Source organism: Meriones unguiculatus, chromosome 8 (genome assembly GCF_030254825.1).
Source record: "Meriones unguiculatus strain TT.TT164.6M chromosome 8, Bangor_MerUng_6.1, whole genome shotgun sequence".
In the NCBI taxonomy this organism is placed as follows: domain Eukaryota; kingdom Metazoa; phylum Chordata; class Mammalia; order Rodentia; family Muridae; genus Meriones; species Meriones unguiculatus.
In genome coordinates this window covers 27,128,985-27,145,209 of record NC_083356.1, presented here as the reverse complement: position 1 = coordinate 27,145,209, position 16,225 = coordinate 27,128,985, and the positions used below count along the sequence as shown (strand labels likewise).

The 16,225-nt window shown below is 39.6% G+C and overlaps 1 protein-coding gene across 21 annotated transcripts in view; it reads right to left on the bottom strand.

Moving 5' to 3' along the window:
- The window catches only part of Ptk2 (protein tyrosine kinase 2), a 207,450-nt gene that overhangs the window by 71,989 nt on the left and 119,236 nt on the right, over nt 1-16,225 (bottom strand). For 12 of the 21 annotated variants that reach the window (XM_060389301.1, XM_060389300.1, XM_060389308.1 and 9 more), the window contains 3 exons: nt 15,417-15,469; nt 2,406-2,489; nt 1,302-1,319 (listed from right to left, as the gene is read on the bottom strand). In XM_060389301.1, coding sequence (XP_060245284.1) covers nt 1,302-1,319; nt 2,406-2,489; nt 15,417-15,469 — 155 coding nt within the window. The remainder of the gene's footprint in view (nt 1-1,301; nt 1,320-2,405; nt 2,490-15,416; nt 15,470-16,225) is intronic. The other 9 variants (XM_060389304.1, XM_060389306.1, XM_021629034.2 and 6 more) reach the window with 2 other exon arrangements.

Sequence of the window (16,225 nt, the reverse complement as noted above, 5' to 3'; positions counted from 1 at the left end):
AGGCATGTTATGAACTCTGTAGAAACCATACAATAGTTCAAAGAAGACTTTTTTTCTAGTAGCCACAGTAAGGCCACTTTACTCAAAATTTTAACCAAACTATGTGACCTAGACCAAGAAGTGGCATATTTTTTCTTTAAGAGGGCAGGTAAGAAGAAATGTTTAACAACTGTACTCCTGTGGCAAGGACTTGGCTTTGCTGTTCAAACCACAACCTTGGGCAGACAGGCACCAAGCCCTCAAATAGGTAAGGTTATATTCTAACAAAATTTTACTTATGGACATTCTAGTTTGAATTTCACATAATTCTGATATCCTAAGTGCTAGTTTTCTTTCAGAAATTTTCCCTCAACCATTAAAAGCATAAAAACATTGTTACCTCAAGTGGCTGTACTAAAACAGGTGGGCCTTAAAGTCTTGTGGATACTGTCCAAGACCGTAACTCTTGATATTCCCTGTAAGACAGGACATAGCCTGGCTCTGGCTAACTCAGTACCAGGAAACTTCAGTGTGAGGAAAGTACACTTGAATGCTTACATTGCACCCATCTGTGGTCACTAATGCTTGTCTATAGTTGTCTGCATGTTTGCCTAGTAGTAATCCTGACAACGACCACTGGGGCCTTATTTCATGAAAAGGCAGGGGTAAGCAATCTGCTGAGGTCATTTGCAAGTCAGCTGGTGACAGAATGGGACAATGGAAAAGGCAGAGCCAGGAGCCCAGGACCCACCTCTAGTCTCTATTGGTTGATGTCTCCATCTGTGAGCTATCCAGCCTGATGGGGTGAAGGCGGCTGGCAGGTAGTCAGGAAACACTCAAAGAGTAGCAGGTGCTGACACTGACCATCACAGAGCACCCTAAAAGTGAAGCTCCACACTGGCTTCCAACAGGATCATGCCCTTTTTTGTAGTTATGTTATCCTCTTTGCTCACTCTCTACAGGTTTATATCTCCATCACAAAACACAGAGGAGTAAAAACTTACACTGAAGGTATTCTGTCACTCAACCACAAGGAAAAAATACAAATTTCCCTCTATTTTAGCTTATAAAACTTAATCTTCTGGAATAAATACATCAAATATTGTGCAAAAACTCTGTCACCAAATTAATTTTAAAATATCATTAAATGTTGAGAAACGTAATCATTACTATTGATAGTACTTCCTAAATTGCCATTTATGTATAAATTGAACAACTGCTAATGATAACTGTCTTTCTTTTAGCACCTCATTCATAAATTATTATACATGCACCACATGATTATCTCACAGCAGTAACACAAATGTGAAAATAAATATTACCGTCCCCACTAATTTCATCTGCAGATCCAGGTGGCATGCAAAGAAAGAAGTAGGGAACAAAGGGTAGGAGAGAGAGGAAGGAAGGAGAGAAAAGAAGGAAACACACTATTAAAATGACAAGTAAATCAAAGCTTAAGAAAATAACAAAATCACCCCAAGGTTCTTTCACAAGATAACAAAAATTATACTAAAGTGTTTACTGGAGTTGAAGGCCGTTAAGCAAAGTTTTAAGCTGCCAACATATCATACACAGTTACAAAGAACAGCAGAGCTTAATTACTTTCTACCACACTAGGCAAAAGTAATTTGATTTTCTTTTATCATTAAATGTTAAGCAGGCTTCTACTTTCCTTAAGGACCATTTGTATCATTTTAGATACAAGTGAAAAGAAACTCTTCATTGCCATGAAAGCAAAAGAGACAACAGGAAATAAGCCTGTAACTCAGATCTCAAATGAGGTAGTAGATTTACGTCCCTATTACAGATGCAGGCGATTCCCACACTGCCATGAAGGGCAAGTGCAGTTCTCAAGGCTCTGAATGACAATTCAGGCTCCCATTTGAATTTCCTTTTGAATTCGTAAAAACTACTAATTTCAGGCATTTTTGAAAAAACAGTTTCAATGATTACAACAACAAAAATCACTGCTTTACTAGAAAACCCTGAAAATGGTCCAGCTGCCTCATCTATGCTGCATTCCTGAACATCTGCCTCCCAGCACACAGAATGCAGACACCCAGGGCTCATATGGGCCATGTCCCGCATGCTGCATTAGGAAATGTACAAGGCCAGAAACAGGTCTTGACAATCCCTGTAGGAAAACAAAATGCCACCAGGAAGCTACTTCTTGCCCTGTCATGCATTTAAAAGCCAGCAAATGGGCAACAGAAGATTATCTACTTAAGACAATGGCCCAAATCGTGTCAACTGAAAAACACAAAACCTTGCCCCCGCAAGGTATCACATATGAACAGTGGACAGCACATACAATGATATTCAGTATGGCTATTAAATGCTTGGAACAATCTAGAAGCATCTAGCTATAGTTAGTTTTGTGAGGTGTCTTGGCTGACAAGAAAGCCTGTGCAGGTGCAGTGCAGTACCCGTTGGAGTAGGTTCAAGGGAACAGAAGACCAAAGGGAGAAAGCGCCTAGCTTTCTTAACTTTATGTTGGCAGTGATTGACTCCTTTACAAAGAGGCAAGAGAAGAGAAAAACAGAAAGAAATTATTTCAATGCAAAAGACAACCAGTTAATTTTAAACCTACAGCTATAAAAAAATACATATATATATATATAATTAAGATGCTTTTATTACTATCATTGATTTTTAATTTAAAAAGACTTGTTTTACTAAAGAATAACGCAAGATACAAAAAGAACAAATGATAAACAGCTCTTCTAGGCTAGTCAAGTAACAAATAACACAACTAAAACAAAATAAAAGGAAAGATAAAAAAGTAACAAAAAGTAAAGACTAATGAATAACTTAAGGAACATTTAACATCTGTGCATAAAGAAAGAAATCTTAGAAAACTGTAAGAGCTTTATGAGCAGTTGAGATCTGGAGTAAGATCTCATAAACTGGTGATGAGGATGTCTGACTACAGAAGCTGGAAAGCTGCCACCATATGTCTACTCATTTGCCCATTTATTTCCTTAAACTTACAAGGGACTCATCCTCTATGTGAAGCAGTGAAGACACAGTAGCCAGTAGAATCAAGACATAGCAGAAACAGAGTGACAGTACACAGAGGCATAAGGTGCAATCAGTAACAGTCCTGACTTTAAGTGTGGGCCCCTCAAGAATGAAGGTTAAGACAATTTGGCCATCAAGAAGGCAATAAGCTCAGTATCAACACTCAAAGAAAAGAAATGAGAAAAACTAAAATGTATAAAATGGCAGTATTTTTCAAGTGGTATGTTTTGACTTCAGTGATAGTTACTGACTACTTCATCTGAAAACCCACTTTGTTTCTAGACTTCCTATATGACAGCTCTGGCCAGATAAAATGTTCCATTTGACGCTGGATTGATTATGGACTGAGGTGGGAAAGGGAGGATCAGGATCAAAGAGCTATGCGGGGCATTATTCCAATGAAATAGTTTAAACAGTGGATGACAACATCAGTCGGTATTAATTTCCCAATTTTGAGAATTATAGTCTTAACTACATTAAGATGATGTCTGAAGACAGGTATAGGGGTGCATGATTATAATCTTGCAGCTTTGGAGGTAGAAGCAGAAGGATTAGGAGTTGAAAAATCTGTGTAGGCTACATAGGCCTCTGTGTCACAAAAATAAAACAAAACAAAACAAAAAAATAAGTACAAACAAAATAATTTAAAACCCAATATGAAATAAACTAGAATTGAATTAAAAAAAATCTAAGTTTTCAACTTATGATTCTTAGAAACATTCTCTAAGAAAGTATGATTAAAAGATAAAAACATAAGAATCCTGGCAGTTTGAATTCTGACACCAGCTCTACTACTCACATTAACAATTTCCACTTTTTTTTCTTTTTCCGTGTAAGTTTTATTTATTTACTTTTTACTTTTAATTTTATTTTTATTAATTACAGTTTATTCACTTTGTATGCCAGCTGTAGACCCCTCCACCCACCCTTCCAATTCCACCCTCCCTCTTCTTCTATGCCCCTCCCCCAGTCCAATGATAGGGGAGGTCCTCCTCCCCTTCCATCTGACCCTAGTCTATTAGGTCTCATCAGGGCTGGCTACATTCCCTTATACTGTGGCCTGGCAAGGCTGCTCCCCCCTCAGGTGGAGGTGATCAAAGAGCCAGCCCATGAGTTCATGTCAGAGATGGTCCCTGTTCCTGCTGCTGGGGAACCCTCTTGGACACTGAGGTTATCTCCATCATGGTCCTTGGTTGAAATATCAGTCTCAGAAAAGACGCCTGTGCCCAGATTTTTTGGTTCTGTTGCTCTCCTTGTGGAGCTCCTGTCCCCTCCAGGTCTTTCTATCTCCCCCTTCTTTCATAAGATTCCCTGCACTCTGCCCAAAGTTTGGCTATGAGTCTCTGCATATGTTTTGATACCCTGCTGGGTAGAGTCTTTCAGAGGCCCTCTGTGATAGGTTCCTGTCCTGTTTCCTCCCTCTTCCAATGTCCAATGTCCATCCTGTTTGCCTTTCTGAATGAAAACTGAGCATCTATCTTATCCAGGGTCTTCCTTCTTGATTAGCTTCCTTAGGTGTACAAATCTTAGTATGATTATCCTATATTATATGTCTAATATCCACTTATAAGTACCTATATACCATGTGTGTCTTTCTGCTTCTGGGATACCTCACTCAGGATGATCTTTTCTAGATCCCTCCATTTGCCTGCAAATTTCATGATTTCCCTTTTTTTTTTTTTTAGTTATTTTTATTACTTTTTATTAATTATACTTTATTCACTTTATATCCCCCCATAAGCCACTCCCTCCTCCCCTCCAGATCCTACCATCCCTCCCCTTTCTTCACGCATGCCTCTCCCCAAGTCCACTGATAGGGGAGGTCCTCTTCTCCTTCCTTCTGATCTTAGTCTATCAGATCACATCAGGAGTGGCTGCATTGTCATCTTCTGTGGCCTGGTGAGGCTGTTCCCCCCTCAGGGGGAGGTGATCAAAGAGCAGACCAATCAGATTATGTCAGAGGCAGTCCCTCTTTCCATTACTATGTAACACACTTGGACACTGAACTGCCATGGGCTACATCTGTGCAGGGGTTCTAGGTTATCTCCAAGAATAGTCCTTGGTTGGAGTATGAGTCTCTGGGAAGTTCCCTGTGTTAAAATTTTCTGGTTCTTTTGCTCTCCTTGTGGAGTTCCTGTCATCTCCAGATCTTACTATTTCCTACTTCTTACATAAGATTCCATTCACTCTGCCTAACAGTTGGCCATAAGTCTCAGCATCTGCTTTGATAGTCTGCAGGGCAGAGACTTTCAGAGGCCCTCTGTGGCAGGTTCCTAGGTTGTTTCCTGTTTTCTTCTTCTTCTGATGTCCATCCTCTTTGCCTTTCAGGATGGGGATTGAGCGTTTTAGTCAGGGTCCTCTCTCTTGATTAGTTTCTTTAGATGTATAGATTTTAGTAGGTTTATCTATGTTATATGTCTATATGAGTGAGTATATACCATGTGTGTCTTTCTGCTTCTGGGATAGCTCACTCAGGATGATACTTTCTAGGTCCCACCATTTACCTGCAAATTTCATGATTTCCTTATTTTTCATTGCTGAGTAATACTCCATTGTGTAGATGTACCACAATTTCTGCATGCATTCTTCAGTTGAGGGCATATGGGCTGTTTCCAGATTCTGGCTATTACAAATAAAGCTGCTACAAACATGGTTGAGCAAATGTCCTTATTGTGTACTTGAGCCTCTTTTGGATATATGCCTACAAGTAGTATGGCTGGATCTTGAGGAAGTGCTATTCCTAGTTGTCTGAGAAAGCGCCAGATTGATTTCCAGAGTGGTTGTACAAGTTTACATTCCCACCAGCAGTGGAGGAGGGTTCCCCTTTCTCCACATCCTCTCCAGCATGTGCTGTCACTTGGGTTTTTGATCTTGGCCTTTCTGATGGGTGTAAGGTGAAATCTCAGGGTCATTTTGATTTGCATTTCCCTAATGGCTAATGAGGTTGAGCATTTCTCTAAGGGTTTCTCTGCCATTTGATATTCCTCTACAGAGACTTCTCTGTTTAGCTCTGTTCCCCATTTTTTAATTGGATTACATGGTTTGCTGCTTTTCAGCTTCTTTAGTTCTTTATATATACTGGATATTAGTCATCTGTCACATAAAGGGTTGGTAAAGATTCTTTCCCAATCTATAGGCAGTCGTTTTGTTTTGAGGATGGTGTCCTTTGATTTACAGAAGCTTTTTAGTTTCATGAGGTCCCATTTATTGATTGTTGCTCTTACAGCCTGTGCTGTTGGTGTTCTGTTCAGGAAGTTGTCTCCTGTGCCAATGAGTTCTAAGGTATTCCCCACTTTTTTTTCTAACCAATTTAAGGTGTCTGGTTTTATGTTGAGGTCTTTGATACACTTGGACTTTAGTTTTGTGCAGGGTGATAAGTATGGATCTATTTTCTTTTTGCTACATGTAGACATCCAGTTAGACCAGCACCATTTGTTGAAGATGTTATCTTTTTTCAATTGTATGGTTTTGGCATCTTTGTCAAAGATCAGGTGTCCATAAGTGCCATAAGTGTGTGGGTTTATTTCTGGGTCCTCTGTTTGGTTCCATTGATCCACCATTTTGTTTCTATGCCAGTACCATGCAGTTTTTATAACTGTTGCTCTATAGTACAGCTTAAGATCAGGGATGGAGATACTTCCAGAAGATCTTTTATTGTAGAGGATTGTTTTAGCAATTCTGGGTTTCTTGTTATTCCATACGAAATTGAAAGTCTCCCATCCAAAAAAAGCCCAGGACCAGATGGTTTCAGTGCAGAATTCTACCAGACTTTCAAAGAAGAGCTAACTCCAGTTCTCTTCAAACTATTCCACAAAATAGAAGGAACATTACCAAACTCATTCTATGAAGCCACAGTCACCTTGGTACCTAAACCTCACAAAGACCCAACAAAAAAACAGAATTTCAGGCTAATCTCCCTTATGAACAATGATGCAAAAATACTCAACAAAATACAAGAACACATCAAAGATATCATCCACTATGACCAAGCAGGCTTCATCCCAGGCATGCAGGGGTGGTTCAATATACGGAAATCCATCAATGTGATCCACCATATCAACAAACTGAAAGAAAAAAACCACATGATAATCTCCCTAGATGCTGAAAAAGGATTTGACAAAATCCAACATCCATTCATGTTTAAAGTATTAGAGAGATCAGGGATACAAGGCACATATCTAAACATAGTAAAGGCAACATACAGCAAACCTATAGCCAACATCAAACTGAACGGAGAGAAACTTAAAGCAATCCCACTGAAATCAGGGACAAGACAAGGCTGCCCACTCTCTCCATATCTCTTCAATATAGTTCTGGAAGTCCTTGCTAGAGCAATAAGACAGTTGAAGGAGATCAAGGGGATACAAAATTGGAAAGGAAGAAGTCAAATTATAACTATTTGCAGATGATATGATAATATACGTGAGTGACCCCAAAAACTCTACCAGGGAACTCCTACAGCTAATAAACACCTTTAGCAAAGTAGCTGGATACAAAATTAACTCAAAAAAATCAGTAGCCCTCCTGTACACCAAAGACAAAAGGGCTGCGAAAGAAATTAGGGAAACAACACCTAACAGCCACAAATGACATAAAGTACCTTGGTGTAACCGTAACCAAGCAAGTCAAAGACTTGTATGAAAAAAAATTCAAGTCTCTGAAGAAAGAATTAGAAGAAGATATCAGAAGATGGAAAGATCTCCCATGCTCATGGCTTGGCAGGATTAACATAGTAAAACTGGCTATCTTACCAAAAGCAATCTACAGATTCAACGCAATTCCCATCAAATTACCAACACAATTCTCTACAGACCTGGAAAGAAAAATTCTCAACTTCATATGGATTTCCTTGTTTTTAATTTCACTTCTTAGAGAGAAGCAGAAGCTCCATTCAATAGGAGCTGAGGGAAGAGAAGTTGGGCAGCTGGCACAGTGACCACTGCCCATGTCTAGCTGTTTCCCAGGTGAGAGGAAACCCCCACGGCGTTCTTTAATATATAGTCTGTTTATAGTTCTTTAATATATAGTCTGTTTCTAAACAAGTAATATCCTTTATCTTGAATTCAAGCAGTTTTTAAAATGTGTTCCTTAAGTAATACTGAGATTAATTTGGTTCACACAAAGGATTATAAGGCCTCTTAACTTACAGAAGGTAATTATTTTTGTTACATGCTTTGAACATCTACCCTGACTTAGGATAGTGTATAGGAGACAGTGTTAAGCTAAATGGAGCCGTGGATATAGGTCTTTGTAGAAGAGAAAGAAACTACCAATACACATGCAAACACTATGAGGGCAAACATGGAAGGAATATGGGAGCATGCTTGTATAGATCAGAAACTTTCAACAGAGCAATCATGGAAAGGTTATTTTGCAAAGATATCCAATAGGAAATGGGTATGCCCACGCAGCAGGCACAGGCAGGATACAGAGCAAACATTCAGGCCATATCTCTGCAGAGACCAAGAGGACAGATAGAACAAGTCAACAGATTGTGAGAAAATGGGAGATGGCAGTTAGGGAGCACCAGAGGGTGTAAATAACAAAGCTTAATGTTCAGGTTCTGTCTTTCATTCTGAGTGACATAAAGGAAGGAGTGGAGGCGAGGACTATACCACAGCTGTCTCACTTTACAGACTTCCTGGGAGCAGTCAAATGGAGTGGTGGAACAGCAATAGTAAAGGATAATAAGGCAGTGAAGAAGAGTGGTATAAGAGGTGGAGACAATCAAGATCTGCAATGCACTTAATTATAAGGAGAGGCAGAAAGCCAAGAGAGGGAAGCCACTTAAGGAATGGTGGAGGCCCAGGCTCAGGCTCTGCAAAGGAACCAGGATTCAGCTCTCATGTGCTAGCTATGAGGTGCTCAATGAACTTCTAAGAGGAGGTAGTAAGCAGGCAGGCCACAGACTAAATCTGGGCCTAAAAGAGCTGCGGAGAGGCACAAGTTTAATTAAGCCATAAAGCAAACAGATCTTATAAGGGAGGTACAAAGACTAACAGCAAGTGGTCCACATACTCAGCATTGGATTATCAGCATGAAGAGTGGCCAGCAAATGAGTTATCTAGTGGCCAAGATGCACTGAGCCCTCAAGAGAGAATCCTGCTAGGGTGAGGGACAGAAGGCGTTTGGATGGGATGTCATACTGTCCTAGTTTCATTCTGTTGTGCTATCTATTATGGAGTTATATAAATTACAGGTTACAGTCCATCCCTATGGGAAGTCAAGGCAGGAACTACTTGAAGCAAAACTCACATCCACAATTAAGAGCAGAGACACAATGAATATTTGCATGAATTTTTATATGCTCATAATACTCCCTTTCTCTATCTCCATACAATTTAAGACTTAAATCTATGGAAATGTTGCTGCCCACAATGGGCATGCCTTTCCAATTGCTTTGGAATAATACCAGGATTACAAGCATATGTATGAGCTAGAGACAAAGGAGAAATAAAAAGGTTTGTAAGTTTATGGATGTGGAACCTGGGAGATGAGTATGTGGAAAATTATTTCACAATTCTGTATATATTTGAAACATTCCTGATAAAATATTTAAAGAAATTCCTCAACGGCAAAACACACAATGGGAATTTGATATTATCTATCCACCTCTACGGCTTATCTTGAATTACAACATCTGAACATAACCCATAATTACTATGCAGTCACTAATTGTACTATCAATTGGGAAGCTCTCAGGTGGAAGTCCTTGGAAGTTTTCTCTGTTCTTCCATATTAGCAGTACTTGTTTGATAATTAGCAAGATGATGTGTAGCTTCTGATAATCTATATTGAAAGTTTATGGATTATTCTCATCAGTTTAGCCAGGAGGTTGCAGTTTGTGTACCAAGTACACTTAAGCACTGCCTACTCTAAAACACACACTTCTGTAGAATCAGAAATACATATTCGTTTAAAATACTCTGGTAGAGGGTTTCACTTTTCTCCTGGTATGAAGGCTACTGAGGAAGACAAAAAACAAACCCCACAGGGCTGAAGAGACAGATCCATAAGGACTACTTGTTTTATATCTTAAGTTCTATTTATTTATTATGTATACAATATCTGCATGTGTGCCTTCATATCAGAACAGGGCACCAGATTTCATTATAGATGGTTGTGAGCCATCATGTGGTTGCTGGGAATTGAACTCAGGACCTCTGGAAGAGCAGACAGTGCTCTTAACCTCCAAGCCATTGCTCCAGGCCCCATAAGGACTACTTGTAAAAAAAGAAGTCCTAATTGCTTAGCCCACCAGTCCTTCTGCACCACCTCCCACATATAAAAGCAGGGAGTTCAATGCCAGGGTAAGGAGAAGGTGTTTCCATCTCTGGCCCTTTTATAGGACATATTTCTCAACTTATGATGATAATATTTCTTTGCTTCCATGACCTCTGAGTGCTTGAGACCCCTCAGGAACCACAGAGGAAAGCAATGTGATTAAGTAGCACCCTCAAATCTCAGTAGCAGCAAGCTGAATTCTAATGACATCAAGATGGGACCATGGGCAGGAAGCAACATGGACATGCTATTCTTATCATTCCTGCCTTATCATCAGCCGATTTGTTCTAGATGCCACAGACATGGAAGCTTCTCAATGGCCTAGAATTCCTCCTAAACTAACCTGGCAGATCAGAACAAGTTTATTGTGACCACAAAGACTAGAATAATTCCTAGTTTTCCAGTTTCCTGGAGTATGCTTGCAACAGCTAATGCCTATTACTCTGTACATATCACCAGTACTACATCATCAAACAATAATTTACAACAATCAACTTTTATCAAAAAGTACCAGTGATTGAACATAAGGCCTGCACATGCCAAATAAGTGTTCTACCATTAAGCTACATCTCTACCCCTTAAAAACAAAACAACAACAACGACAAAAAACAAACAAACAAAAAAACATAGAGCCTCTCTTAGGCTTCTTGCACAGGCTATCTTCAAACTTGTAATCCTCCTGCTTCAACCTCCTGAGAAACTCAAACACACAAAAAAAATTCTACCAAACACAGTTACATTTCCTGTCACCACATTTGGCTCTGTTTTTGTTTGCTTTTGTTTTTCGAAGACAGGCCTTCTCTGCATAGCCTTGATGTCCTGGAACTCACTTTGTAAGACCAGGCTGGCTTCAAACTCAGAGAACCACTTGCTTCTGCCCCTGGACGCCTGGGACTGAATCAGTGCACCACCACTGCCAGCTGCAAATAAACTTCTTTTTGCAGTCGTTAGCAATACTCTGAAGTTAAGGAAGAGGCTCCCCACCAAACACCTTTAAATTCTGAATAATGTTTAAATCAAGCATTCAGAGCCATGGTGGCACATGCCTATAATTCCAGTACTTGGGAGGCTTACACAGGAGGATCACAGTGAGTTCCAAGCCAGGCTGGGTTTCATAGTTAATTCTACCCAGGCTTCAGAATGAGAACCCATCTCAAAGGGGGGCAGGAAACATTTTGGCAACAAAACAGACAACTTTGGAACACATGGCACTGTCACAATGGAAACTAGATGGTAAAATTAGGCATAAGTAGCTCTTTCAAAGTAAACAAAGGGCAGACTTTTGAATTCAGACAGAAAAGTCAGTGCTTTGTTATTCTTGTGAATGGGGAAATTTTCTATAATGGAATCACATGCTAAAATATTACTCCCCTTCATACGTCAAGATTCTGCAATGATCAATGGTATCTAATGAAAAGAGAATGTGTTCTTGGAATTCGAGGTCTGGGCTTCCAGCAGGTTCTCTATTACTCACTGCTACATGAACCTGGCCAAGCCACTTAAATGCTGAGAGGGGTGATTTCCTCATCTCCAGAGTAGGGATATTAATAAACAAGACAGTACATGTGGCCAAGTCGGCATAATTCCTAAGCATGTAAGTACTTATATTGGCTAAACAGCAGCAGAACAATCAATGCACAACAGACCCAGCACGCAAGAGCCTACAGGGAGAAAGATGAAGGAATGATTACCAACTCCTAACCTGGCATTTCTCAGACTTGGACAGTTCACAAACTAGTCAAGCATATTTGGTATGTTCTAGAATTTGAAATAGCAAATACAAACAACTGATACAAACAACATTTATTTTGCTAAATGTTTCCTCGGTAGTTAAAATAATTTTAAGGCACTAACTCAATATACCTATAAAAAATCCTATGTAAATACAATTATGCATATTGAAAATATAATTAAAATATCATGAAAACTTTTACATGTGCAATAATAGTAAAAATAAGTTGTCTATAAGTAGTATTCTTGTTCTTTAAGCACAAAGAAGAGCTCAACAGACTCAAAATAAATATTCTGCCAGATTAAAAAAACAAAAAAAAACCCAAAAAAACACCACTGCAGCCATTTTCATAGGGATACAGTTAAGAGAAAAAGTCCAATTTTGCATGGCCAAACATTGAACACAGGCCATACAATAACATAATGGGAACCATCATGGATTTCTACTCACACCTGAGATTTGGCTTAATCATGGAACTGCTAATTCTTAGAAAAGTCAAACACATACACACAAACACACAAACACACACACACACACACACACACACACACACACACACACACACACACACACACTATCCCACCAAACACAGTAAAGCCTTCAAAATACTTGCAATCAGCTTTATTCTATGTTCTAAGAAATGTCCTCACACCAACACTGTTCCAGCAGCAACCCAAGCTACATTTACTCAGGGCACACTTGATGACCCTGAGGATAGCCTGGGGATACTGGTCTTATAGACAGGGCTTAAGTTCTACCTGAATTCACAAAAGGCATTAAAAAAAAATAGTCTTTTAAAAAGAAATCCTGCTTAACGCTAAGAGTAATATTCCTTGGGAACCATAACTCTAATAGATGTCTTTGTGAGACTCTGTATATCTCATTTCTATAGAGAAATAGTTGGACTTTCAAAGGTAAACCCTCCAACAACCAACCTAGGGCACCCCACACAGCAAGCATTTGCTGAAAGCATTCATGTCCACCTGGTAGAGTGTGTCATGGGTGAGACAGGGTGTAGCAGAAAAGCAAACACATAGACCACAGGCCAGTCCACTTTCCTGCACAAAGCAGGGTCACCATGGCAGCAGATAGATATACAAGGTCACAGGCCCAGCAAACACAGAATTTAGTGCAGAAGGTCAGTACCTTAATCCACATGGGAAACAAACAGTAAAGTCAGGAAATAATCTTGGGATATGGCTGTAACACAGCACTGTCAGCAAGAGTCCAAACTAACAAAAACATTCTCAGAGATGCCAGACCAGTACTTGGAGTCCATGTGCACAGGCCGCAGGCTAGGCAGGTACTGCTTACAGTCTATGAAGACTGGATATGCTAGCCTGACTCTGCCTAGGAGCAAGTAGTAGATAGGGTGGTAAACTGAATCAAAAGAGCTAAAAATAAGAGCTGTGTAGCTGATCACCCCTGGACACCGAATACTCCTCTCTGCTGGGTCTGGGAACTCGTAGTGATGACCAAAGTATGACCGTCAGCTTTCAGGGACAGAAAGATTTTTGTGTAAGGAAAGAAAGAACAAGAAAGAAGAGGATAATGTGAATTCTCGAGAAACAATGCGCCTGAGGAAAAGGTCGAGAGGGGAAAGGCAGGCTTAGGTCAAGGAATGGCATCACAGCAGCATCTGATTGCATCTGAGTGTTATCTGGTAGGCACAGAATTTTTACTGAGAATTTTTCTGAAAGAAGTAACTCAAGAGAAGGAAACACAACTGCTACTCAGACATTTCAGAAGAATAAAACAAAGGCAGAGTACCAAGAAATTAAAATGCAGTTTGAGGCTGAAAACTCAAGTTTGCACAATTTTTGCTCACTGTGTATCTTCAGCAAATTTTGTAACCTGTTGAGCTTTAGCTCCCTCATCTGTCCATTAAGAGAGATGATTTCAAGAGTTTATTAGAATGACTTCATGAAACCAGACACAGTGGTACATGTTTTAATCCCAGCACTCTGGGGAAGAGGCAGGTGGATCTCTGTGAGTTTGAGGCCAGCCTGGTCTAAAAAGTTAGTCCAGGACAGCCAAGACTACTACATAAACACCTGTAGCTGCCTTTCCACAGGGCACAAACATTTCAGTGCCTGAATGATAAATGGTGCTCAAACCTCACCCACCTATCCTGTAGACCATATTAAAGAATCAGCCTCAGGGGGTTAGGGAATGAATGCTTCTTCACTCTGGATTTCTACTATGGCATGTGAGCCTTTTCCCTTCCACCACATTAAAAACTGTGAGGGCCTGGTCAGTCCCCTGACCAGCTGAACAAGAAACATACAAAATGCTGATGAGAGCCAGCAACGCTTTTCAAAAGTCTAGGTTTCCTCCCAAGTCATGGGTAAGGCTCTCAGATGACTGACATGTCCTGGAGAATATGTAGTATCCCTAACACTGTCCAGTGAGAGCAAGTCCAGAACCAAAAACTTCTGCCAGGAAGTAGCTGTTGAGCTAGACCATCAAAGCAAGACAATATTGCCTGCCCACAAACGAAGTGACTCTGCTTGGTGTGTATCCAAATGTGGAATGAGGGTTTGTGGGATGTTTGTGGACAAGGAAGAGAACAAACAGATACATTATATTATATTATATTATATTGGGCATCAAAAGATGATCCAGAAACAAACTAAATTTCAAAAAAAAAAAAACAAAACAAAACCCAAAAACCTGACTCAAACCAAACAGGAATAGAGGCTCATCTGTCTCATACTGAATGTACCAGAAGGTATTAGTTTAGAAGGATAACCTTTATGTTCACATGCATAGCTGAGAACAGATGTTGTGTGGTAACATATAAACATGTGGACAATATGTGCTTGTATGACAACAGGGTATAATGTATGTTAAGATGCGCACCTGGATCCCTGGGAAAGATGCCTTTTTCTGCCCCTCCATAAAATTCTTCTATCCTCCACATTTTTATATAAAGAAAAAGGGGCATATACACTTTGAAAACATAACAAGAAAGTCACCACACCAACAAATAGTTAAGATAATGGTTATGAAGTGTGTTCATTGTATTAAATAATCATAATATTAACTACGAAAGATGAAAAATATTTTTAAAAAGACACATTTTGAACTTCAAACATACAACACAAAGTTAAGTCTGTGAAATCCTGCTAAACTATAAAGATAAATTATAAGGACAATTTCAAGTTAGGGTTTCACTCTAAACATAACACGGCATTGAAACAATTCGGGACCCTACATTACCCTGGTAATATGGTAGAGTCACTTGCAGCATCTACAATAAAGTCCACATAGACAGCTAGTTCGTGATAGTAAAACCACACACGCGCTTTATGCTCTAAGCAAATGAACTGAACACAGAGTGGCACCTGCACCATTCTCCTCAGTTTGCTCTTCAAGGTCTCTACCTGAAGATCCTTACCTGACACAGAGACCGCATGTGTCCGCATGCCTTGCTTTTCGCTGTTGGCCAACCTACAAGAGAGCACACAAACTGTAAGTATTGTCTCTCCCAGGACCAAAACACCTGTGCTTATCACACAGGCATCTGCATCAGATTAGGAAGGACAGCACTATTCCTGAAAGATTAGTTCTAGACAGGTAGTTTGCTTTTTAAATGGAGTCTACTCAATTCTTCTAAGACCAGAAATTAAAACAGACAATTGGGCTGGTGATGTAGTTCAACGAGAGAGCACTTGTTAGGCACATGTGAGACTCTGGGATTTATCACCAGCCCTACAAAGGTAGATTGGATGGATGGATGGATGGATGGATGGATGGATGGATGGATGGACAAGATACATACATACATAGATTAATTAATTTAAAAACAGACAAATGAAAAAAGAAAAATGTGCATGTACAACACTGCTCAAAAAGGTGATTTAGAGCTATTTATATAATACTGTTTGATATGTAATGTAAAAGCTATGTTTTCAGCTTTAAAAAAATGTTTTCTGTTTAAATGCTAGACTGTAAAGAACTGCCCAAAATTTATAAAGAACCATGCAACTAAAACTGAATTTTGCTCTTTAAAACCTAAATTAAGGGTCAGCAAGATAGTTCAACACCTAAAGATGCCTGCCACCAAACCTGATGATCTGAGTTTGCTCCCTGGGACTCACATGGTAGAAGGACAAAATGGATTCTTACAAGATTCTTACAGCACTGAAGCACTTGTATGCTCACAGATATGTATGTATGCATATGTGTGTTTGTATACAAATACAT